The following is a 23,354-nucleotide window of genomic DNA, read 5'->3' as shown; positions in this document are numbered from 1 at the left end:
CCTCTTTTGATGTAAGTGCTAACTCCTCTTTGTATGAACCTATAAATAACATAGAAAACTAAAGTTCATAGCTTAATTCCGAGCTTGGTTCGATTCTATCGAGTTTACTATCGATTTTACTCGATTTGTGATTCTACTCATGATTTAACTCATGAAGGCACTATAAAATCGTAAACTTGTATGATTTTACAAGTTAAATTGCGATTTTGATAATCATAAATGTGGGCATCTAACTTTGATATGTCCCATGTCATTTTTGAAAGGGAATGTAAAAACGTAGTTGAAAAAATAAGTAGCTCAGTTCAAGATGCCTTTAAGCTGGGGTCCATAATTTCATGATGTAAACATATCATATCCTGCTGTCCAAAACTTTGAAGTTAAGTTTGTTAAAAGGGAAGCTAATATGGTAGCTTATGTTCTTGCTAAGGCTACCATTACAAATGCTAGCCCTCTCTTTTATTCTCATATTCCTGGTATAAGAATTTTATGAATTCTAATTAATGATGTTTGCTAAATTATAACCCAAATTAGCCATAATTGTAACACTTGTACAAACTACCCTTCGATACACTACTAGCGTGAATCCACAGAAGGTAGAGCAAAAAAAAAAAAAATCATTGTTTGGTCTCTTAACCTCAATTTGAGACACTTTTTTATACCTCATTTGAAAAACAAATTGATTTCAATTTTGATTAATTATAATTTTTATCTAGTAAAAAAATTTGTTATGCCATAAGATAAAAAAAATAAAAATATAGAAAACAAATAAAAATGTGCTAACATCATCAATGCACCATCATATATTGTACTGTTAATTGATCATAATTTTTCTATACATTGCTTAAATACGAGATTTTACTTAAAAAAAATTAAATTTAATATCATATAACTAACAATTTGTTGGTACATTATCTTTTATTTAGTTATTCATTTAGAAAAATATATAAATTATATACCATTCCATAACACAACATTTCATTAAAACAAATAAACTTTGGGTTATTTTATTCCATAAATTCTAATAATGTATAAAGTATGCTATTCTTTTTTTTTTTGCTGAAGAAAAATACGCTATTCTACTATAGTGTATTATGTTTGTCTAGTACTAAGATATTCAAATTACTTGATTTTTTTAGGTTTCCTATATATATATATATATATATATATATATATTACAAATTTTATACTTGTAAAATTTTAAAACTTGTCCTACTCATTAATATCTATTAACTTGTGTTAAGTTAGGCCATTTTTTTTTAGAGGAAAGTTTGGCCATGTTGAAAACTCAGTTAAATTGCAAAACTTTATTTAACCATGTGTTGTCCCAAAAAATTATGATTCTTAGAATGTGTCTAAGTTTTTTTAGTGTTCCTACAATTTGATAAAAGTCAACCAAATGTTATCATCGAAAAACTACCACTACTACTGTTTATTTTTTTTAAAAAATACTCGATAGATGACATTAAAATGTTAAAAATTTACAAATTCCAAATAATAAAAAATAATTAGCTAATAATAGATAAATGGGCCTGGACTGTCCAGCCCAGTTTACAGAAGCATGGGTGAGCCCTATGTTGGTTTCGGGTTGGGGTTCTGTAATTGAAATATCAGAAAAAGGTGGGAAGCATAATAGAAGGTGTGTGGAGTTAGGGCTTTACAGTGTTTCTCTTCCTTCTTCTTCTTCTTCTTCTTCTTCTTCTTCTTCGTTGAATCGCGATTGTTCTGTGCGAGAGAAAGAAGAGAGAGATCGAAAATGGCGTTGGCTTTCGACGAGTTCGGAAGGCCGTTCATAATCCTGAAGGAGCAGGAGCAGAAGAGCAGACTCCGAGGATTGGACGCTCAGAAAGCCAACATCTCCGCCGGCAAAGCCGTGGCTCGCATCCTCCGAACCTCCCTCGGCCCCAAAGGCATGGACAAGATGCTCCAGAGCCCCGACGGCGACGTCACCATCAGTAAGTAACTTCTCACTTCTCCCCCTCGCACTTGCCTCACTTCCTCCCTTCCTCGCACGTGCCGTTCTCACTCTCTTTTTTGTTTTGCAGCGAACGATGGAGCCACGATCCTTGACCAGATGGACGTGGACAACCAAATCGCGAAGCTGATGGTGGAGCTCTCGCGGAGCCAGGACTACGAAATCGGCGACGGAACCACCGGCGTCGTCGTCATGGCCGGCGCGCTTCTCGAGAAGGCCGAGCGCCTCCTCGAGCGGGGAATTCACCCCATCAGGATCGCCGAGGGTTACGAAATGGCGTCCAGGATCGCCGTCGAGCATCTCGAGCGCGTCGCCAACAAGTTCGAGTTCGACGAGTCTAATTTGGAGCCCCTCATTCAAACTTGCATGACCACACTCTCCTCCAAAATGTAACTGCAATTGTGTTTTTTTTAAACCTAATTGCTCCGTGCATAACTTGCATTGATAACGTGTTTATTATTGTTTTGATGGTGTAGTGTGAATCGCTGCAAGCGTAGCTTGGCTGAGATTGCTGTTAAGGCTGTTCTTGCTGTTGCTGATCTGGCGAGGAAGGATGTTAATTTGGATCTGATTAAAGTGGAAGGGAAAGTTGGGGGTAAATTGGAGGATACCGAGTTGATCTATGGAATTGTTGTGGACAAGGATATGAGTCATCCTCAAATGCCTAAGCAAATTGAGGATGCTAAAATTGCTATCCTCACTTGCCCCTTTGAGCCTCCCAAGCCAAAGACCAAGCATAAGGTTGATATTGATACAGTGGAGAAGTTTCAGACGTTGAGGTTGCAGGAACAGAAGTATTTTGATGACATGGTTCAGAAATGCAAGGTGGGGTTTCAATTTACTTTGGTTTTAACCTTCTACTTGAAGTGCCATGTTTCCTTACTATAGCCTGGTGTGTAAGCCTTTTGGGATTTAAATTTGAATTGATCTTTTTTATTCCCCTCGGCACCCTTTTTGTCTTCCTAGAAATTAGAATGTGTTTGTATTTAGGAACTGACAAATGGATGTGCAGGATGTGGGTGCAACCCTTGTCATTTGCCAATGGGGTTTTGACGATGAAGCAAATCATCTCTTAATGCACAGGAACTTGCCCGCTGTCAGATGGGTTGGTGGTGTAGAGTTGGAATTGATAGCTATAGCAACTGGTATGGTTTAGTTGAACTATGTATGCTTTGAAAGTTTGTGGATTCTTTGTAAGGATGTACATTGTGGGTTTTAGATATTCTTCTATGCCTATTAACAAAGCAACGATCTATTTGTGAATACAGGTGGAAGAATTGTTCCTAGGTTCCAGGAGTTATCTCCAGAAAAGTTGGGAAAGGTATAATCTTGCTCTTGATGATTTCATTTTGTGGGATTACAGGACCTGCAAAATTTATTTTTTTGCAGTCTGTTGTCATTTTCAATTTACATGCAATTGTGGGGGTTAGTAATTCAGAATATGTAGCATTGGTAACATTTTAACTGTATCCTTTGTTGGGGGTGGAAAGTCTCATGCTTCATTTGTTTGTGCATTTGACAACAAGCAAAGCAACATTGATTTGTGTTTTTTTAAGGCTGGTATGGTTCGAGAAAAGTCCTTTGGTACAACAAAAGACCGAATGCTGTACATTGAACATTGTGCAAATTCAAGGGCTGTAACCATATTCATTCGTGGAGGTAAAGACATACTGTTTGATTCCTTCATTCAACTGGTTTTCTTTGAATTTCATGTAATTAGTTACCCACTTGGAGAAAAATATTTTTTTAAGTGTACTGTTGTTCAATATTGTATTTATTTCTTTATTGCATTGGGTGTTGATTATGAACTTCTAGGCTATGTTTGGATTGATTGAAAGAAATGGATGGAATGAAGTGGAATGGAGTATAAAACAGTAGGCTTTTAGTTGCTAGAGATGGTTCGAGTGATTACTCAAACTCAATGAAATTACAGTAATATCATAATTAAAATCAAAATAAGAAATCAATTATGAGCTCCATCCAATACCTCCGATTTGAGTGGTAAGAAAGAAGACAAAAAAAATGATGGAAACAGATGGATAGGTTCTGTCACTTGCCCTTCTCTTCCATTCTTTATTTTCAATCTAAAACATAGCCTTAAATATTTCCTTATTAGGCTTTGCAACTTTCAAGTTATGCATATTTTGTGGAGCTTTTTAAAATAGACTGAAGACTGATAAATGTCTAATCAACCTTGACAAATTAAAAGTATCCCTCTATTTTGGTAGGTAACAAAATGATCATAGAGGAGACAAAGCGCAGCCTTCACGATGCCTTGTGCGTGGCTAGGAATCTTATCCGCAACAATTCTATTGTATATGGTGGTGGTTCAGCTGAGATTTCTTGCTCTATAGCCGTGGAGGCAGCTGCTGATAGATACCCTGGAGTAGAACAGGTATGGATATTATTAAACTCATGTGGTTTAATTTTTATTCTGTCAGAATAAACAGAGTTTTTACATTTTCAGTGAATCCAATGAACCCACCTATTTAAAGAAGCTATTAAAAATCATTTTGTTATTCACGGATAGTGTATAGGAGTGATGTCGAGTTACTGACTATGGATCCAATGTAATGTCATTGCTTAAACAAACAATTTTTTTATTTTTTGTGTATTCCCAACCCAAAGCATTATTGATTGCTTATTTTTCTTCACGTGCAGTATGCTATTAGAGCATTTGGGGATGCTTTGGAGGCCATCCCAATGGCCCTTGCTGAAAATAGTGGGCTGCAACCAATTGAAACATTATCTGCTGTTAAGTCTCAGCAAATAAAGGTAATAGATTGAACATGATGATTGCTTTGACTATGTTAAACATCATCTCCTTTTCTGTATATCATGGCGCTTACCTTAACTCTTCCTTCAGGATAATAACCCTCACTTTGGCATTGATTGTAATGATGTTGGCACTAATGACATGCGTGAGCAAAATGTCTTCGAAACTTTGATCGGAAAGCAGCAACAGCTCTTACTTGCTACTCAAGTTGTCAAGATGATACTGAAAATCGATGATGTCATTTCCCCATATGAGTACTGATATTTTTAAACTCAGTCATGTTATACGTCAAGATGCTGAATTGGTGATAGTATTTTGTTTCAATTGGTTTGTTTGTAGTCAGTCCGTACGCTCACTTGAAATGTAAGATTTTGGCCCGGTTTGTATCGGAATTGGGTGTTTTTGTTTTGTTGCAATTGCTATGCTTTTGATATTGATCATTATGGATTAGTTGTTTTTGTAGATGTTTTAATCTTTGTTTGTAGGCGGAATGAAAATTTGTCTTAGTTCGTAGTCTTATTTTGGGCTCTTGTAAAATGGTTGTTTGATTGGTTGTGCGACTGAGCGGTTGTAGTCTAGGCGAAAGTGTTAAGGGCGTTAAAGTCCTTTTGTTAGGCCGTTGCTTCCTGCACTCCTTTTTTGGCTTCTGGAATGACGAATTTGGCTTCCAGAATGGTTACAAACTTTGGCTTCCAGAATGACCAATTTAGAAGGTTAAAAACAAATTTCGAAAAGAGCGCAGGAAACAACTTGGAGGTGCAGGAAACACCCACCTTTTTTTTAATGTAGTCGTGGACCTTGTGTTTGTCCGATGGGAGTGCAATTTATTTTTAAAAAATATCTCGAAAAACTAATCGGAACTGAGGGAATGGTTAATAACAAGTTAAAAGCAGTAATCATGGCCCTGAAGAAAAAGTTAATTATGGCCCTTTCAAAAATAAAAAATCAGTTAATTGTGGCAACCTGATTAAACATTTTTTAATCTAACGGTGGTGGTGCAGTTTTTAGGCCCTGAGGTGGTGTAAATGCAATACGCATTATTGTAGCGAATGAGTGGAGGAATTAAGTCTATTAAAGTGTAGTGTCAAATGTTAGTGGCCTTTCAGCAGCTCGAATTTAAATTATTGATTATAGGCTATTGCATATTCATCAACAATACTCTGTTCGATTCCCTGTTCAATAGCACGGTTCTATCTGTCATTGCCCCTTAATGGGAATGGATGTCACAGTTGATATAGTATTTAACACTTTCACTAGAAAAATGGAAGTTTTGGCAAGCCAAAAAGTTGTACCATACTTAAATAAATTAATTGTTTTCTAAGAACTATCGATACTACTAGCAGTCTAGTGGCATAGATTGCCCTTGTTGCATCTAAGTGCTCCAGCCCCTGCTGTCATGGAAACCACAAGCATAGGTGGTCGTGCTGCCATGCTTGACGCTTTATCATACCTAGCAGTTGCCCCCGCCCCAGAAGCTGTGAAGAAGGCACCATTCAGCATTAGATCTCCTTCAGACCTCCAATTCCATTTCCTCCACTCACTCTTTGATGATTTAAAATGTTTGGTCACCTGAAATCATCCAATGACTTTCTCAGTTTATTGAAAATAATGCCATGAAAGGCCATTTATTGATTCTATTCAACGCATGCAACTAACACGTCGTATTTATTTTGTATCTCTTGCCTCTTTGTGGTCTTCATCATTTGGAGCACGAAATCTATTGCCTTGGCTGAAAATAGTTGGGGATGAACTCCCACCTATTGCATAATGTTGCCAATTTGTGTAATCATTGTTCACCACATGAAAGTATCCAAACCTGCATCTGCAAATTTGTGTAGGAAATTAAATCAAGCTGCTGCCTTTTACAAATGAAAAGAATAGGACAAGCTAAACAAAAACAAGGCTTATTTATGTTTTAGTACAGAACAACCAACTAATTACCTCGGCATTCTTCCCCCTAGTCCTACTCCAAAATGGTTGAAGGCAATGGTGACTTGCATGTTCTTGTCAGCTTTATAGGAATCACTGTGGCCCAAGAGCATGACCTTGTTATGGTGTGTCATGTAATTGTTGGAAATGGTGATGGCCGTTGAGCCATGAACAACATCAATGAGGCCATCAAAACAGTTTGACAAGGAGCAATGGTCCACCCAAACATGGCTCCCACCAAAGATTGTGATCCCGTCACCGTCTGATCTTGCACTCCAGCTACGATGGTTAGGAGAGTCACTCACATATCCACCGCCACCCCTTTTGCAATCATGGATGTGTATGCCATGAATTATGATATTGGTCTTCTTTTGCACTCTAATGCATGGCCCTCCTCCAGCAATGTGGATGGTTGCTCCTCTTCCATCAATGGTTTTGTAAGAATTAACTAAGAGATCCTTGTGTAGCTTGATCACCATGTCATGCTTGAAAATGATCCACAAAGGCTCTTGTTGAATAACACCATGTCTCAATGTTCCTGGCTTGGGGTTCACAGGGTTATCACTAGGGTCAGTCACCACATATATTTTCCCATCTTTTCCACCAATGGCATGCTTACCAAACCCAATTGCACAACTAGCTAGACGCTTTCGGTTCCTTTCCCAGTTGGGGTCGCACCTCCAACAATCATCAATGGGGTTCCCCGTTCCACAAGAAAGATACCCCAAGTTTCTCCTTGAGCCATTGATGCTCCTATACAGTAAAATTAAAGAACATGCTCCTTTCAGTGTCATTCTTAAACATGATGCATGTGTGTTCTAGTCTTAAAAAATGTTGATCATTCATGAGAATGGAAACCCAAATTTCTCCTATGGTAATCGATGATCCTATGGAAAGAAAAAGTATACAAATGTGCTGAGGTCGCTAGCACATATGTTTCATCGTTGAAGGTAGTGGCCGGTCACTAACATGTGTTTGTTCTATTCCTAGTGCTAATGTCTACAATTATTTCTTGTCACTGTAACATGCTTCATCACAAAAAGCATTCGGAGAATATTCTACTTTATTCTTTTGTGGAATTGCATCATGCTGATGTATATAAAAAGAGAAAAATGTTCAAAATTATAAAAGTAATACACATAATTAGTTTAAAAGAATTTGAATTTAAAATTTAAGATAATATATAAATGTGAAAAATCATAGCGTTATTTTTTAAGGAAAAATTACAACTAAAAAATAATTCTTAAGACGTTAATTTAATATATAGGGATGAATAGTTGTTACTTTTAAAAAAAAATATAGCATCTAAATAAGTTTAACACAAGAAGTATTATCTCAAGATACTTTTTGTCGTATTTCATGGTAATGGACTAATAAAATAGTACAAACCAACTGGTAATGCAAGATGCGGTTTATGTGGTAAAGAAGAAAAATGAATCAAAACAAAAGACACAAGATCTTTCTGTTTTCCAACATTAGATTTTGGTGGAATAAGACAGAGCGTAATTTTGTTTGAAGATAGAACATTTTAAAAGATGCCACGGGGGAGGGAGTGTGTAAGACTGTAACATGTCGAAAACAAAGTACTGAATATATATAACGTACTTTTGAACTTCCTGGATCACTAATTCAGGGTCTTGAACTGGAGAAGCATAGATCACAGATGGGGCAAGAAGCAAGAACTGGAACATAAATGTGAATGAAAATGCCATAATCTCTTGAACTACCTAAATGGAGGAAAGAATACATTAATAGAGAGAAACTATACAGTTATATATGACTTCCTCAGTCTATATTTAAAAGTGATAGAAGTTGAGCTTATATTGGTAGTAATTAAACTGAAATAGATCAAGGGTTCTGAATTCCTTATTAAACTAGAAAACCTTGTTTAATGTCCGGGATTTGTGCATTATAAATTCCAAGGTCAATTTACTCACTATTATAGAGTCTATAGAGTATAGACACATTACTTTAATTAGCAAATTATGCTGATAAGAAAAAAATTACAATACACTGAAATTTGAGATATAGTATGAAGTATCTGTCTGTATTCGAGCCTAAGAGGTACCGTTGTAGTTGACAGCATCAGAATCTGGCACTTTCTTTGTCCATCATCCATCAATTATGCTGCATGTAGTATTGGTCGTTAAATGAGGTACATTCCTTTTTTTTTATTGATGATTGATCTATTTCACATTTTCACACTCACCGGCGCATATATCATATATGTAATATGTCCATCCAATAATTTTTTTCGCAAACATATATTTTTTATTGAAACAATTTTGCTCGAATTAATATGGACAACAAAGTTCTTCGAGTTCCTGTGTGTTAGTTGATGATTGACCTATCATTTTATTTTGATGAATACTAATATTGGTCCAAGAAAAGTTACATGTAGCTTTCATATCAGATTCCTCCGGCTAAACGATTCTACTAATTTGTTGTGTCCTTGGTTCTTAGCGAAACGTCCACACTCACATGTAATCCTCGGATTGTGATCGAATTGCTCTGGATGATTCAGAGTCCCATAGCTGTCTTGTTTTTAAATTTATAATAATTAACAAATCATTGTCTTTTTACTTTCTAAACTGCCGTCTGGCGCATAATTTTCCAGGAGACTATTGTATGCTGTGGGTGTAGATTGTCTCACATTATTATGGTATTTATTTCCATTTATAAAACCTTCTCATAAATAAAATTAGATGGACAAATCATTGTTATAACCAGAAAGAATAAATTTTTAAATAGTTCAAACTTCAAACGTCTTCTTTAAGAACCATGAAAAGCCGGCATTGCATATAGTTGAGAAATTCTTTGTTCCCTGCCTCTCGCAGGATAAAAAGCAACCTTTGGTTTTTTTTTTTTGTTGGAAGGAAAAACCGAAAAAGCAACCTTTGATTATAATAAATTATTTTTTTTCACAAACTCCCCTTTTAACGGAAAGGAGCAATAAAAAAAGAGCAATCTCAAGAAAATTAACTATTGATATTTCAATATCTTCATAATTTATTATGTATGTATATATAATATAGGTTGTTGATTTTTTTTTAATCAACGACTAAGATTATTATTATTTTTGAGGGAGACAAAAGATTATTTATTTTACTTTTTAAAGTGAGTTACTTAATTTAGAGGAGTTATGTTTTTTTTTCATCATGACATTAGTGTGGAATATCTACTAGTTTCATTGATAATTAATTTCCGTCAAAAAATTTGACTCATTAACTTTAGTGAGATCTTTTCTTTTAATTATATTTTTTTATTTATAAAATTCGAAGTTAAAACCTTACTCAATGGACCAAATTTATAACCACTTGAATTAACGATTTATTGGTCAAGTCGCGTCTTAGTTTTCATATACTATCAATCAATTAAAATCAATTTATAAGTAAATTATAAATGTCATTATTTTATTTTTTATGATAATTTATTATTAGATAGAACTATAAAAATCCTTTATATTGTCAAAAAAATTACTTAAATTCTTTATGTTAAAATTAATTTGATACTAAAATTAAAAGAGTTATCTTATTCTCCCAAGTGAAAAGTTAAATTTATTAATTTTTTTTAATGTTTAATTATGTATTTAGCTCTTATAAAATGAGAAAATTTTGTTTTTGATCTTGTAAAATTTTTCTTTAATTTTTATCCTTCAAAAATTTTAAGTCACTTATTTTGGCCCCCTAAAATGACTGAATTTTGATTCTAGTACTTGTAAAAAAACTCTTTATTTTTTATCCATCCAAATTTGAAATAACTATTGTTGGTTCCCTGCGTTTGTGTTCATTTTAAGGTAGATAATTAATACTCATTTTGTACCACAAAATACTAGTGGGTGTTATTTGAGATAATAAGTTGGCATTTCGTTAAATACATAAGCAGTTAAGAATGTCACATGACAGCAAGGATATAAAATAACGATTTTTTATATTTTTGATGGATGAAAAATATTTTCTTTTTATATGGATCAAAATTAAAATTCATTCATTTTATATAGACAAAATATATTTAACCCATAACTTAATTATTGAATTGATGTTAAATAACCCACGGAATAATATATAACATGTGCAAATTTTGAATACATTTATTAATTTTCTTTTAAATTATGAGCATTTCTCTTAAAATTTTAAAAATTGACTGGTAGAGGGAAGATTATCTCTTCCTTATATATATTAAAGTTGAACTTATATAAGTGATATTGTTGACCATATTATTAATTATTCAACAAACACCCTTTATGTCAAGAACTCAAAGGGATAGGTAATTTTAATTCAAAGGATTGATACATTAGTGTAAGGTTTTATTGTATTTATATAATTGAGAACAATTTATTTAATAAAAGAATTTATATTTAATTCTTACAGTATATAAAATTTCTTTGAATAAGTAATAATCATACATCACAAGTAAAATTAAATAAATCGGATAACACACATAATTTTTGACTTAAAAAAAACCGGACAGTTTAAAAGGCTTTACAACAATTACTATGAATATATAAGCATAGTGTACGTGTAAGCCATCTTTAGTAAACAGCCAAGCGACTGTGTCTGAACTGAAACCCCTCATTTGTTCATGTGAGCAAATTATTAGAGGTTAAATCATGGGCCCCTCATTGGGATGGGTTTATAATAATTTTGGTCCTACATGTAAATTGTAGAAGGTGAGAACTCCCCTAGAAAAAAAAGTGCCAAAGGAATTAGGGCCCCAAAAAAGTGAAGAAAATAGGAAGCAAGGTCCTCGAGGATGAGAGCATATTGCATCTAGTGACCAAAATGCACACAGTGAACACTGATTCTCAATCTCATCCTAATAACTCAATGAAAGGTGACTCCCCGCAACTATTGGCTTAACTTCTTGATATCTAAAATGGTTTTGTGCTTGGTCATTGATGGTTTGATAAAATCTCTATTACACAATTCGAACACAACATTTTTCTAGTAGTTGTTTTTCTTGTCATTATTGTAATGATTTTTTTATTTTATTTTATAATCATTTTGTAATAAGTATTAGGAAAATGCTGACCAACCCCTTTATAGTATGTTTGGTTTAGGAAACAAAAGTGAAAAGAAAAGAGTAAAATGTAAGACGATTTTTTAAGTTGTTTGATGCTTTCCAAAAAAAAAGTTTGAGATAAAAAGGAAAAAAATAAAATTTTCTTTCCACTTTGTGTTTTAGTGTGTAGAAAATAAAAGAAAGGAAAAATATATGTAATTAATTTGACATAAATACCCTAAATAAGAATAAAATGTGATATAAACTAGGTGAAATTTTTATGAAACTCTTTCTTTCTCCTGCTATAATACGAAGGAAGGATTTTATTACCCACCTAATTAACTGGAGGCATACTCTATTAGAATTATCCTAACATTATATATACAGTTTTTTTTTGAGGCAACATTGTATATACTGTTAGATACTTAGATAGTATTACTATGAATAAACAGATATAATATAAAAACTGTGCCATTATTATATAATCATCACAGACAATTGAACTTTATAACAGCAAAATAAGTCAGATGCTAAACTTGAATCCGGAGTAAATTAGAGGAGAGTGTCAAATAGAGGACAAAAAATGACAAATTTATAGTATTTGCTTAAATGTCAAACCTTTCATTGTGCAATGCATTCTGAAAATCAGTGTTTGGTGATGACATTTATAGCAACAGTATCTTGTCGGAGACACAAATTAAACTTCAACTATTGTCACTTTGTAATGCGATAATTAAGTGCCAGAAAAATTATTTGTTGCGTTTCAAACTCATTGCCTTGCATGTGAGAAGAAAATCAATCAATCCCTCTGAACAATAGAAGTTGTATGTCAACTTCATCAATGCATTCACAAGTCATTAAAGATGTTTGTCCCCATATAATGGCCCTATCTTTGAACTACGTTCCAATTACCAATGACGATATACCTGTTTCCCTTCCCTTCCACTCCATGTGAGGCTTATCGTCTACAATATGATAAACGATCTTTCTAACGTGCACATGAATATTCATTGATGAAAAGTTATTGTTGTGATATTTTTTATTCTGATATAAATATAATTAAGAAAAATATATAAAAATATGAAATTTAATTAAAATAATTTTATTTAAATTATAAAAATAAATTCGTGTGAATAAAAATATCACATTTACTTCATTATTATTAAATAAAATTTATTAAAAATATATCTGGCTTAAAATAAGGTTATTCAAGTTTACAAAAGAACTCAAATTAAATAAGAGAATAAAATAAAATAAAATAACATATTTAAAACATCATGCAGTTGAAATAGAAATTCATGTTCTTATATCACATCCTATCATATTGTGTCTCAACGTCCTTCTTTAAACGAAGGTTCTTTAAAGTTATTCATCTAGTCATCTGCTCCCTCAAACACAAGGTTCGAGATCATCATAGGATCCAAACACAAACAACACACGGAAAATAAGTTATTTCATTCATAAATAGGTAGAGATAAACGAAGACACACATATACAATATAACAAACTCAACTTAGCACAATTTGTATCATTTTATCACTCATTGTGTAACATCATTTATCCTATGGATTTAATCACAAAATCACATTCCACACCTTCACATTAATCACATGTTCAAAACAACAAATCTCAAGTATAATACAACATCTCACACTCACACAATTCATTATCCACCATCACGTAGCAAATCACAATGATCATTACACAGACGTTATGCAACAGATATACTAAGACTCAATCCTATATGCAATGTTGTACCATATCAGTAAAAAACCTCATCAGGTGCCTAAGAGTACATGACAAGACAAACTACACACTGGTAAGTCAAATCACTCTCACTAGATAAAATTATAGGGAAACCAGTCAGGGTCACACTGTTTTGTGAGAATGCTTCAACTATGTGGGATCAGTATAAGCTTAAAGAAATACTCAAATTGGGTGTATTTACTCCAAGGCCTAGACTCCGAAGAATCCATTAGGGCCTTTCCCTCTTGATTCAGGTCCTACCCAAAAAATATTTTAGCATGCAGACTCCATCCATGAACTATGCAAAACACACGACTCCTCAATTGTTCTCAAAATAATTTTAACTCGTTGGGTTTTCACAGTAGACCCATGACAATACTCATCGCGCATTAACCTGTTGCTCTTAAAGGGTCTTACAGTCGTGTGATTGTATAGTTCATAGCTCATAACTCAATACACACAACATCTCAACATGTGTGATCTCACAATTTAACACATACTCAACTTATCACATACATCTAATCTCAATCACAATATTAACATATACATGGCACAAATACAAACTTTACTTATGAACTATGCAATGCACACAACTACTCAATTATTTTCAAAATCATTTTAACTCATTGCGTCTCAAAGTGATTTAACTCGTCGAGTTTCCACAATGGATCCCATCACAATACTCGTTGTGCAAAAACTCATCGCTCTTAAAAGATCTTACTGTTGTATGATTGTACAATTCATAGCTCACAACTTAATGTCATCACTTTACACTTCACAATAACATGTATAATCACATTGAGGAACGTATTAATCCTACACTTGTTCACAACACATGTCTCATCACACCTTCTCACCGAACAAAATCCCTTAATCAATTTCAAAAAAACATACAAGAATCAAGAATTTCCAAATTTTTAGGTTTCTAACATTTAAATCCAAACACTTAATTAAACCATTTAATTCGCATTAGGGCATCAATTGACCCGTCAAACATGAAAAATTTGTAGTTATTGTTATACAGGCAAAATTAAAACGCATAAAGCACTCTAAAATTAATCTCAATTTGATCCTTTAAGGATCCATGCACTTGTTCACTCTAACTCCAATTGCAATAAATTGATCATTTACCTCTAAGTGGGCTCATGTGTGTAGTCCAAAAGTGATAGCGGCGTCTTTAGCGATTTCTTAAGATTCCTCAAGCTTTTCCTCTGATTGTTCTACTAGGATTTCCAAGCGTTAGAAAGAAAGAAGGGATTGAAGCCTCAGTTTCACTGTCTTAGTGCGAGGAAAATTTCTCTCTTTACATATATTAATTTTCACAAATCCCAACGGTGAGAATAAGAGAAATTGAGTTTCTAAGGTGGTGTCCAAATGTCAAGGTGATCCAACAGTTAACAAGTCCAAGATCATATTTTTACTAAGACATGCTTGAGTGTATGCGAAAAAAGAGAGGATTTTAGAAGAGGAAGAAAAGAGAATGAATTTGAGAGGAAGAGAAAGCGTAGAAACATGTTGTAAATATGAAAACTTACCTAATATGTCTCTATTTATAGTTTGGATATTTTGAGCCTATTATTTACTTTATTTTTTATTATTTTATAAAAAATAATTTTATTTTACTATTTCATTAAATAAATAACCAAGTAAAACCTTTCTTTATTTTCTAAAATATCATTTTACTTTATTCATTTTTTAATACTATGAAATCCTTATATATTTAACAAAAACCATTTTCTCTCATTTATTTAATTTTTAAAATTTTTATTAATTTTTAAATATTTATTTATTTTACGAAGAATGAAATGTTACACTTGTGAAAATTCCTGTAGAAGAATTAAAAATGTTTTTTTTAAGTAAATGATTATTTGATATCTAAATATGTAAATCTATAAAACCTTAGTAATTTGAAAGAAAGAAAATCCTAGTTTAATTTCTGAATATGTAAAAAAATGCGATAATTAAAATCAAAATACTAAATTGGATTTTTTTTAAAAAATACTAATTTATCATCAATCTATACTCTTTTTTTTAAAAAAATTAGAGCGATAATCGATGGAAAAACATAAGCATCCCAAGGATGTTGATACTCTTATGAGAACCCAAAGCAGATAACCCCAAATATCATTAAAAAGATATCAAAGCAAAATAAACAAAATGGGAAAACTAAGTTTCCTTCTTTGAAAATATGAGAGGAAAGCAAAACTATATGATTCTATTTACAAAAAATTAAGCAATTTTTCCAATGCCAACAGATGGACCAAGGAACAATGGACGAGTTTCTCAGCACTTGAATCACCAACATAGAGTCAGACTCCAACCAGATTTTACATATGTTAAGATATCATTTACCCATGAAAGTGGGTTTTTCATGAACTTAGCTCAATCCTACAAAATCAACTTATAAGGTGAAGATTGTTCCTCACTTATATGATTTATCTCGACACAATCTTCATTCGATACGAAACTTCAACATGTTCCATTTTGTCCTCATGACGGACTTTCAACACACCTCTATATTTAGGTGTGACCACAACCCAATTTTTCTATTGGAAATTATATTAAGTTGTATAAAAAATTATAGTGAAGTGCATTAACAATATTTTAAAAAATTAATCAAGTTGTTTTAAATAATTAGAAAAACTTAATAAAATGTATTTAACTTTTTAAACTAATATCTATAGATACACTTAGAAAAATCGTATGATAAAATACAGTATGGGATGATAATCAGATCGAGGCAGAGACACAACTAGATAGGGAAAGTAGTAGTATAAGATAATTAAGCATTTCATTGAACCTACTTAATTTTCTCCATTCATTGAACATTCAATTATATCAATCAACTCTTTCGCTTGTGTTGTGTTTATCAACCTCATCAACCAACTCGGTATTTGCATTACTATTTAGTAATGTACGATACCACAAAACGGATCTTTTGTGTTGTGAACACAAGCTAAGGTTGTCGTTACAAAAAAAAATGTCTAAAGAGTTGCATATACAAAAAAGTTGAATCACTTTTTTTTCCCCCAGAAGTAGATACAGTTACTTGGCATGCATTATTTGCCTTTATTACTATGTAATATATCATATAATATTAATTTGGGGTGTGTTCTGATGAGTCATTCATTCAGCTCAGCAGCGTGAACCCTTTCTGCATCTAAGTGATCCAGCTGATGCTGTTATAGAACTCACAAGTGAAGATGATTTTGCTGCCAAACTGGATGCTCTTGCATAACTTGAAGATGCGCCTGCTCCAGATGCCGTAAAAAACGCACCGTTTAACATCAAATCTCCATTTGACCTCCAATTCCAATTCTTCCACTTGCTCTGTGGTGAATTCTCCCTCTTTGTCACCTGAAATTAGTTATTAAGTTCCATTCTTAATTAATTACCAACAACTGTAATAATAATGTCTACCTAAATTTCTAAAACTAATCATGTTCAATCCACAAAGTGAATGAATGTGACAATTTATATTTTACTACTTTATACAGTATGCAATAATTAAAATTCAACAGAGGAAAAATCTTTTTTTTGTCCAACTAACCTCTTTGAAGGTATTGTCATTGGGAGCAAGAAATCTATTCCCTTGGCTATTGATAGTTGGGGCAGCACTCCCCCCTATGGCATACATTCTCCAATGGGTGTAGTCATTGTTCACCACATGGAAGTATCCATGCCTGCATCTGCAAACATCAAGATTGTCCACATAAGTGCGTGTTTGAATTTACGTTGGTTGAATGATGGAATCTTATCCAAATATCAGTTAACATGATTTCAAGTAAAAAGTCAAAAATTAAGTGAAAAACACTTATACAGCTATGCCTATAGACAAGGTTTTAAATTCCACTTGTAATTTTGTCACAGTTTTTGGTATTGAGAGAAATTGTAGACAAATGTAATTGATGCCATCAAAGAATAAAAAATCTTGACATTGCGACCAAAAGCACTGCGTTTTTACAAAAGTTTGGCCTATAGGTATGGCTAAGCAGGTACCCCTAATAAAGTATCATGTGATCCAAATAAAGATCTTAATTTCTTACCTTGGCATTCTCTGCACTAGCCCTTCTCCAAAATGGTTAAAGGCAATGGTAACTTGCATGTTCTTGTCCCTAGTGAAAGTGTCACTGTGACCCAAAAGCATAACCTTGTTATGGTGGGTCATGTAATTGTTGGATATGGTGATGGCCGTGGATCCATGGATGGCATCAATTAGTCCATCACGGCAATTGGAGAGAGAGCAGTGGTCCACCCAAACATGACTCCCACCAAAGATTGACACTCCATCACCATCCGAGAGAGTCCTCCACCCATAGTGTGTAGGAGAGTCCCTCACATAGGCATTCCCTCCTTGCTTGCAGTCATGGATGTTAATCCCATGAATGATAATGTTGGTCACATATTGTATAGTAATGCAAGGGCCACCAGCAATGTGCACACTTACTCCTCTACCATCAATAGTCTTGAAAGAATTCATCATTAGCTCTTGCTTGAGCTTGATCACCATGTCACGTTTGAATATGATCCACAATGGCTCCTCTTGGATCACACCATATCTAAGTGTTCCTGGCTTGGGGTTCACAGGGTGATCACCAGGGTCAGTCACCACATATAGTTTTCCATCCCTTCCTCCAACAGCATGTTTACCAAACCCAATGGAACAATCTGCCAGACGCTTCCGGTTCTTTTCCCAATTGGGGTCACATCTCCAACAATCATCAATGGGGTTCCCCGTCCCACAAGAAAGAAATGCTAAGTTCCTCCTTGAGGCATTAATGCTCCTGCAATAAAAACAAAATAAAATAGGACATAAGTTTTGTTACCCTTTTCACTATGATGCTCAAATAAATACACAAGTACATGTATGCAGTCTTAAAAAATGTTGATAGTGAGAAAAACTTGTTTCCTACTTTTGTACATCTTCGACCACTAGTTCAGGATCTTGAAGTGGGGAAGAGCAAATGCAGCAAGGTACAAGAAGTAGAAAGAGTAACATAGATGAGAGTGGAATTGGAATTGGAATTTCCATATATAACTGCTTGATCTTCCCTCAGAATAAAAAACTTAAGAGTAGTAGTAGTACTACTAATAAGCAAGGAGAATAAAGGAATAGTACGCTTGTGAAGGAAGGTGAGGACATTTTAGACTATATATAGGGAACAAACCGGAAAACTGTGCCTCATAGTATATACATTAGGATGTTGGTAATCAGTGTTTTTGTAGTATTTTACTAGTATAAAAAATACTAATACAAAGAAAATATTTATTATATAAAACATGAGAAAACATAAAAAATTATGAAAAATATAATTTTATGTATTCTAATAAAAATATTTTTTCTTTTTTAATTAATGTTGTAAGGACATTGATTAACATTTATTTATAAATTAAAGTAAATGAAATATTGGTGCATAAGATCCGAGATTTCCATGATTTAAGGTAATCACCAATCATCCTTCATACGACACATTATTATTAGTATTCTGCTAACTATTTAAGTAAGCTCTCTAATTCTCTGTAATCTGTCTTTCCAAACGCTAGGTAGTGTGCTACTCATTGTTTAATGTTTAGTCAAAAACACTCAATTTGTTATAGTGCATTAGTGCTACGTCTAATCCACTATTCGAAATTAAGTGTTTTGGAATGTTGTTTCAAAAGTTTAATCACCAATTAACTGTGCGCCGACACTTACATTTGTGTAGATGAAATCTTTGTCGGTAATTTGGTTTATATGCAGTGAGCTACTCTAATAGTTACAGCAACTGGACCCCGCTTCAACTCATGGTCACTTTCATTCAGCTGCATCTGATTTCGCTATGGCCGTTGAAGTAGGTTTCTACTTTCTACACATTACTTACATAAATTAACATCATTAATGATGGGTCATTCTCTTACCAATATCTATGTACTAGTATTTTATATATCCCTGCACACCTATTCCTGTTCCATTTTTCTCTTGTGACTTTACTTCCGCCTGCAATTCAACTCTTCCATGCACTATTTATATTAGTATTTGAAAAATACTAATTAGTGTTCTAAGGATATTAATTAAAAAAATTTAAAATAAAATTATTTTATTTGAGAAGTGAAAAATCATATTACACGTAATTTTTTTACACTTTTTTATGATTTATACAATAAATATATTTTTTTTCTTAATTCTCCAACCAATAATTTAAAAACACGAGTTAACAAGACTCTTATTATTTTATATGTTTAGATTTCATTTCTCACAACAACAATTATGCTTTGCAATTCTTCCAATCTTATGCTTTAAGCTTTATATCAAATGAAAAATGCTCATTTATTTCCGTGCCATGATCCATGAGAGGTACGCAAAAAGACTAGACACCCTACCTTATCTAGCAAAGTGATGGGATCAGGAATTCAGGATAGAATGAGATTTAATTGTGACAATCATAAATTTTTTACAAGGAAGAAAATGATGCACACTTAATGATCTGACCAGAACACATGCATAAGCGTTAACTGCGCAGGGAAGTGAAATGTGCTTAAATGGAATCTAACTGATTTTTTTTTCCTTCTTGCTTCTGACCTTCTGTTTTCAGATTACTGTTCCTTATAATATATTTCCTATCAACAATAAATAAAAAGATAAGCCAAAGTTTTCAATTGATCTATGATAAATTTAACATCAAACACATCAATATTTAAACATGATCAGATGTTAACTTTTTAACATAATGGTCATTTGTAATTTTATACTATACAACATGAAATGTTTGCATTCTCAAAATTAAAGTGGCTAAACTTATTTACGTTTGGTCATAAAGGGAAAGAAAAATAAGAGTAAATTAAAAGAGGTATATCATATCATATATGAGACACTAACACTTAAAGAGGACACATGGGAGGACCGTACTAGAATCCGTGAATGTGGTGACACGCAGCATTATGCATGTTAGCCCATGTGGACTGTGTTTACTTTTGATACTTCTCTGAGTGGGGCCTACTGGTTCAGTGTGAAATCCTTGCCCCTCATTTGTTTGACCTCATCTCAGCTCAGACGAGCTTCCACAAATTGGGCCAAACTAACCCATTCTGGAGTTTGGGTGGGAAGCTTTTTCGGCAAAACTGACCATTACCAGCAAGATTATTCCAATTGGATGATGGACAACGAAGCTTAGCCATATGGTACAGTATTTCTACAAATAAAATAAAATGGTGTGGTTAAAATATGATAATTACTATAATTTAGATGAATTCCAAAGTTGGAAAATATAAGGTTGCTTAATATGATCATCATCGGAAGAATTTGTTTTCTAGTTAAAGTACTTATAGTAGCGGTTTCTTTCACGTTAACAGAAATATCACGTTGTTTAGTTGGACGGAAATTCTGTTCAAGTAATTGAATTAAGAAAGAAATTAAAATAAAATTAGTTGACTTTTTTTTTTTTTTTGTAAACAGGTTGGTTGCTTTCATATGTGCATGATTAGTTGATGGCATGCATAAGTGCAAGAAAGGTATCTTACGGAAAAGTTTTCTTCTGTCATACGCCAATATTCATCAATCTGATGAGGATGTGTTTCAGTCAAGTCAAGAAAAGAGCAATTTGATTATTAACTTGCATGATTGGATTATATAAGCAAATATGTATTCGTGACTTTGTGTAATAGTATAACGATGTGAGTTTGTCATAATATGTTAATATAGGGAATAATAATGCATGTGATCCAGATTTAAATTTTTTGGGATGGTTGAGTATATTGACTGGGATTGATATTGGTTTGGCGTCAACACTTTACTCTCCGTGTCTGTCTGCATCTCTTCTAAACTAGAAATACAGAAAGCAATTGCAATTAATGCGCTGGCAAGTATGTGTACAAAGGCAAATGCAATGGTATGTACATTACGAAAATTTGAGGTAGTTGGTCTCAGATTCTTGTACAAATCATGTGCTTTGGATGCATATATGACGAGTCTTAAAAAATAAATGTAAGGTGAAATTTGACATCGGATACAGATAGAAATCAAAAGATTTAGTATCACATAAATAAAAAAAATTCATAAATCTTAAGAAATTTTCAATTAAAATGTGGTGTGTTTATTTTCATAATGTATATCGTCTCAGTGTAAATCTTCCCGATTTCAGAACGAGCGTAGTTTTAATAACATGGATTAATTAACAAAAGAAAGATATTGTTATTGATTCAAAGGATTAATGGGGTCGTACAGCACCGTACCCAAGACGTGTACACATTTTGGTGATGAGTTTTGTCAAAACGTGCATGTGATGGCATTATTAGATATGGATTAGGATATATAACTCACATAGCTTATCATGAGCAAACCATGTGCGCAGCTAGCTACCATTCCCATTGGCCATTATGCAACCAAATCTCATAGTATGTATATTCATTCTTTTGTAGTGATACAACTGTTACTATATTTAATGAGCAATCATGGCATCATGCATATGTCCTCAGCGTCGATCCAATTCAATATATTTCCACTGATGAACAATATGTATATTGGTAGAGGCTCCACAGTCATTTTTATTTTATGACAGACTTACCAGTTACCTCCTTATAATTTAAATTTAGTAAAATAAACTTACAATTTTTTTGTAAGATTTGAAGTTGGTACACAAGTTATGTTTGAGCAAATATCCTTTTTTTGGTTTGATTTTCCATTGATATGCCTGCCAAAGATACCACGCGGCTTTTATGATGATATATAACAATGATATCGGGGTGATGAAAAGTGAGCAATTATGGCTTACTGAGCATAAATTAAAGTAAACAAATCCATGATAAATTATTATATGAAATGATAAATGTAACATCCCAATTTTTCGTAAATAAATTTAAAAAGTTTTTTAGAAATAAATAAATAAATATAGAGCAAATAATAGGCTGAGTACCCTAGGTATGAATAGTTATGTTAAGTCATCTGTCTCCTTTTGGCCTCATTTTCGTTTTTCCCCTTCTCCTCTCAAAACCCTTTCTTTTTCCCGCAGCCCATCAAACCAGTCTCAGAAAAACGACGATCTTGAACCCGTTCACCGTTGGATCGTTGTGAAATTTGAGTATCATGTTCGCAACACAATTCCGAGAATTCTCACCGTTGGGAATTTTGATATCATGTCTGAACTGAGAGAAACACCCTTCGCATTGTAGCCTTTTTCTTTCCCGCAGAAACCCAGAGCTGTCTTGGTAAAACTACGATCCCGGTTTCGTTAACCGTTGGATTATTGTGAAATTTGGATATGTTGTTCAAAATTCAATTCCGCACGCTTTCACCGTTGGGATTTGCGAGATATTATTCGTGGAGGGAGAAAAAGGAATCGCATGAAGACAGCACAAGTGGAGGTTTCAATCTCTTCTCCGTCTCTCTGACGTTTGGGAATTCTATCGGAGCAGTCGAATGAATAATTGAAAGAATTTCCGGGAACCGCTAGAGATGTTGCTATCGCTGGTTGAAGACACGTGAGTCCGCTTAGAGGTAAGGGATGAGTTATTCACAGTTGGGGATTAGTGAGAACATGTGTAGGGATCCTTAGAGGATTAAATTGGGGTTTTATTTTGAGATGTTTATTAAATTGCAATTTTTCCTTTATGATTATAAATAAAATATTGATGTTCTAATGAAAATTGCTTGATAAATTGTGCTCTTGATATTTGTATATTTCGACCTATGATTTTGATATAATTGTGTAATATTAGTTAAGGGATTTTAGTCCTAATATTGTGATAGTGTTTTATATAAATTGTTATATTGAGGATATGAAATGATGATTCAAATTGTGAGTATGTGATGAATTGTAGAAGAATATGTTGCTTTGAGATTATAATATTGTTATTGAGATTGAGTATAAGTGTAAAGTTGAACATGTGTTAATTTGTGAGATACGTGTAAACATGTGATGGTGGATTGTCACACTATGAGAAGTGCAATTGTGAATG

At 33.3% G+C, this 23,354-nt stretch overlaps 3 protein-coding genes across 3 annotated transcripts; 1 reads left to right on the top strand and 2 right to left on the bottom strand.

Annotated features, from left to right (window-relative positions):
* The first annotated feature begins 1,620 nt into the window (after nucleotides 1-1,620).
* LOC114396312 (T-complex protein 1 subunit epsilon-like) lies at nucleotides 1,621-5,267 on the top strand. Its single transcript, XM_028358218.1, has 9 exons — nucleotides 1,621-1,952; nucleotides 2,043-2,361; nucleotides 2,449-2,797; nucleotides 2,985-3,117; nucleotides 3,241-3,293; nucleotides 3,529-3,631; nucleotides 4,201-4,367; nucleotides 4,634-4,747; nucleotides 4,839-5,267. Exons 1-9 carry the CDS (start codon nucleotides 1,754-1,756, stop codon nucleotides 5,007-5,009), a joined length of 1,608 nt encoding a protein of 535 aa, XP_028214019.1. The 5' UTR covers nucleotides 1,621-1,753; the 3' UTR covers nucleotides 5,010-5,267.
* A 581-nt stretch (nucleotides 5,268-5,848) lies between these two features.
* Nucleotides 5,849-8,428, bottom strand: LOC114395979 (probable pectate lyase 5). Its single transcript, XM_028357861.1, has 4 exons — nucleotides 8,283-8,428; nucleotides 6,690-7,430; nucleotides 6,432-6,570; nucleotides 5,849-6,317 (listed from the first exon to the last, which is right to left on the bottom strand). The coding sequence occupies exons 1-4, from the start codon at nucleotides 8,387-8,389 to the stop codon at nucleotides 6,093-6,095; spliced, it is 1,212 nt and encodes a 403-aa protein (XP_028213662.1). The 5' UTR covers nucleotides 8,390-8,428; the 3' UTR covers nucleotides 5,849-6,092.
* A 7,768-nt stretch (nucleotides 8,429-16,196) lies between these two features.
* On the bottom strand, nucleotides 16,197-18,561 carry LOC114395336 (probable pectate lyase 5). The gene is made up of 4 exons (XM_028357086.1): nucleotides 18,338-18,561; nucleotides 17,471-18,208; nucleotides 16,975-17,113; nucleotides 16,197-16,781 (listed from the first exon to the last, which is right to left on the bottom strand). The coding sequence occupies exons 1-4, from the start codon at nucleotides 18,454-18,456 to the stop codon at nucleotides 16,560-16,562; spliced, it is 1,218 nt and encodes a 405-aa protein (XP_028212887.1). The 5' UTR covers nucleotides 18,457-18,561; the 3' UTR covers nucleotides 16,197-16,559.
* Nucleotides 18,562-23,354: the final 4,793 nt, after the last annotated feature.

Source organism: Glycine soja, chromosome 18 (assembly GCF_004193775.1).
Source record: "Glycine soja cultivar W05 chromosome 18, ASM419377v2, whole genome shotgun sequence".
Taxonomy (NCBI): Eukaryota; Viridiplantae; Streptophyta; class Magnoliopsida; order Fabales; family Fabaceae; genus Glycine; species Glycine soja.
The sequence above is the reverse complement of the archived record's forward strand: the minus strand, read 5'-3'. Positions and strand labels throughout refer to the sequence as shown.

Excerpts from the sequence above, each read along its gene's own strand:
- LOC114396312 (XM_028358218.1), top strand. The coding sequence starts at position 1,754 with ATGGCGTTGGCTTTCGACGAGTTCGGAAGGCCGTTCATAATCCTGAAG. Across the intron at positions 3,294-3,528 it reads CTCCAGAAAAGTTGGGAAAG|GCTGGTATGGTTCGAGAAAA; the intron begins GTATAATCTTGC and ends TGTTTTTTTAAG. Across the intron at positions 4,748-4,838 it reads TTAAGTCTCAGCAAATAAAG|GATAATAACCCTCACTTTGG; the intron begins GTAATAGATTGA and ends CTCTTCCTTCAG.
- LOC114395979 (XM_028357861.1), bottom strand. The coding sequence starts at position 8,389 with ATGGCATTTTCATTCACATTTATGTTCCAGTTCTTGCTTCTTGCCCCA. Across the intron at positions 6,571-6,689 it reads CTAGGGGGAAGAATGCCGAG|ATGCAGGTTTGGATACTTTC; the intron begins GTAATTAGTTGG and ends ACAAATTTGCAG. Across the intron at positions 6,318-6,431 it reads ATGATGAAGACCACAAAGAG|GTGACCAAACATTTTAAATC; the intron begins GCAAGAGATACA and ends GGATGATTTCAG.
- LOC114395336 (XM_028357086.1), bottom strand. The coding sequence starts at position 18,456 with ATGGAAATTCCAATTCCAATTCCACTCTCATCTATGTTACTCTTTCTA. Across the intron at positions 18,209-18,337 it reads GTGGTCGAAGATGTACAAAA|GAGCATTAATGCCTCAAGGA; the intron begins GTAGGAAACAAG and ends TTTTTATTGCAG. Across the intron at positions 16,782-16,974 it reads ATGACAATACCTTCAAAGAG|GTGACAAAGAGGGAGAATTC; the intron begins GTTAGTTGGACA and ends AACTAATTTCAG.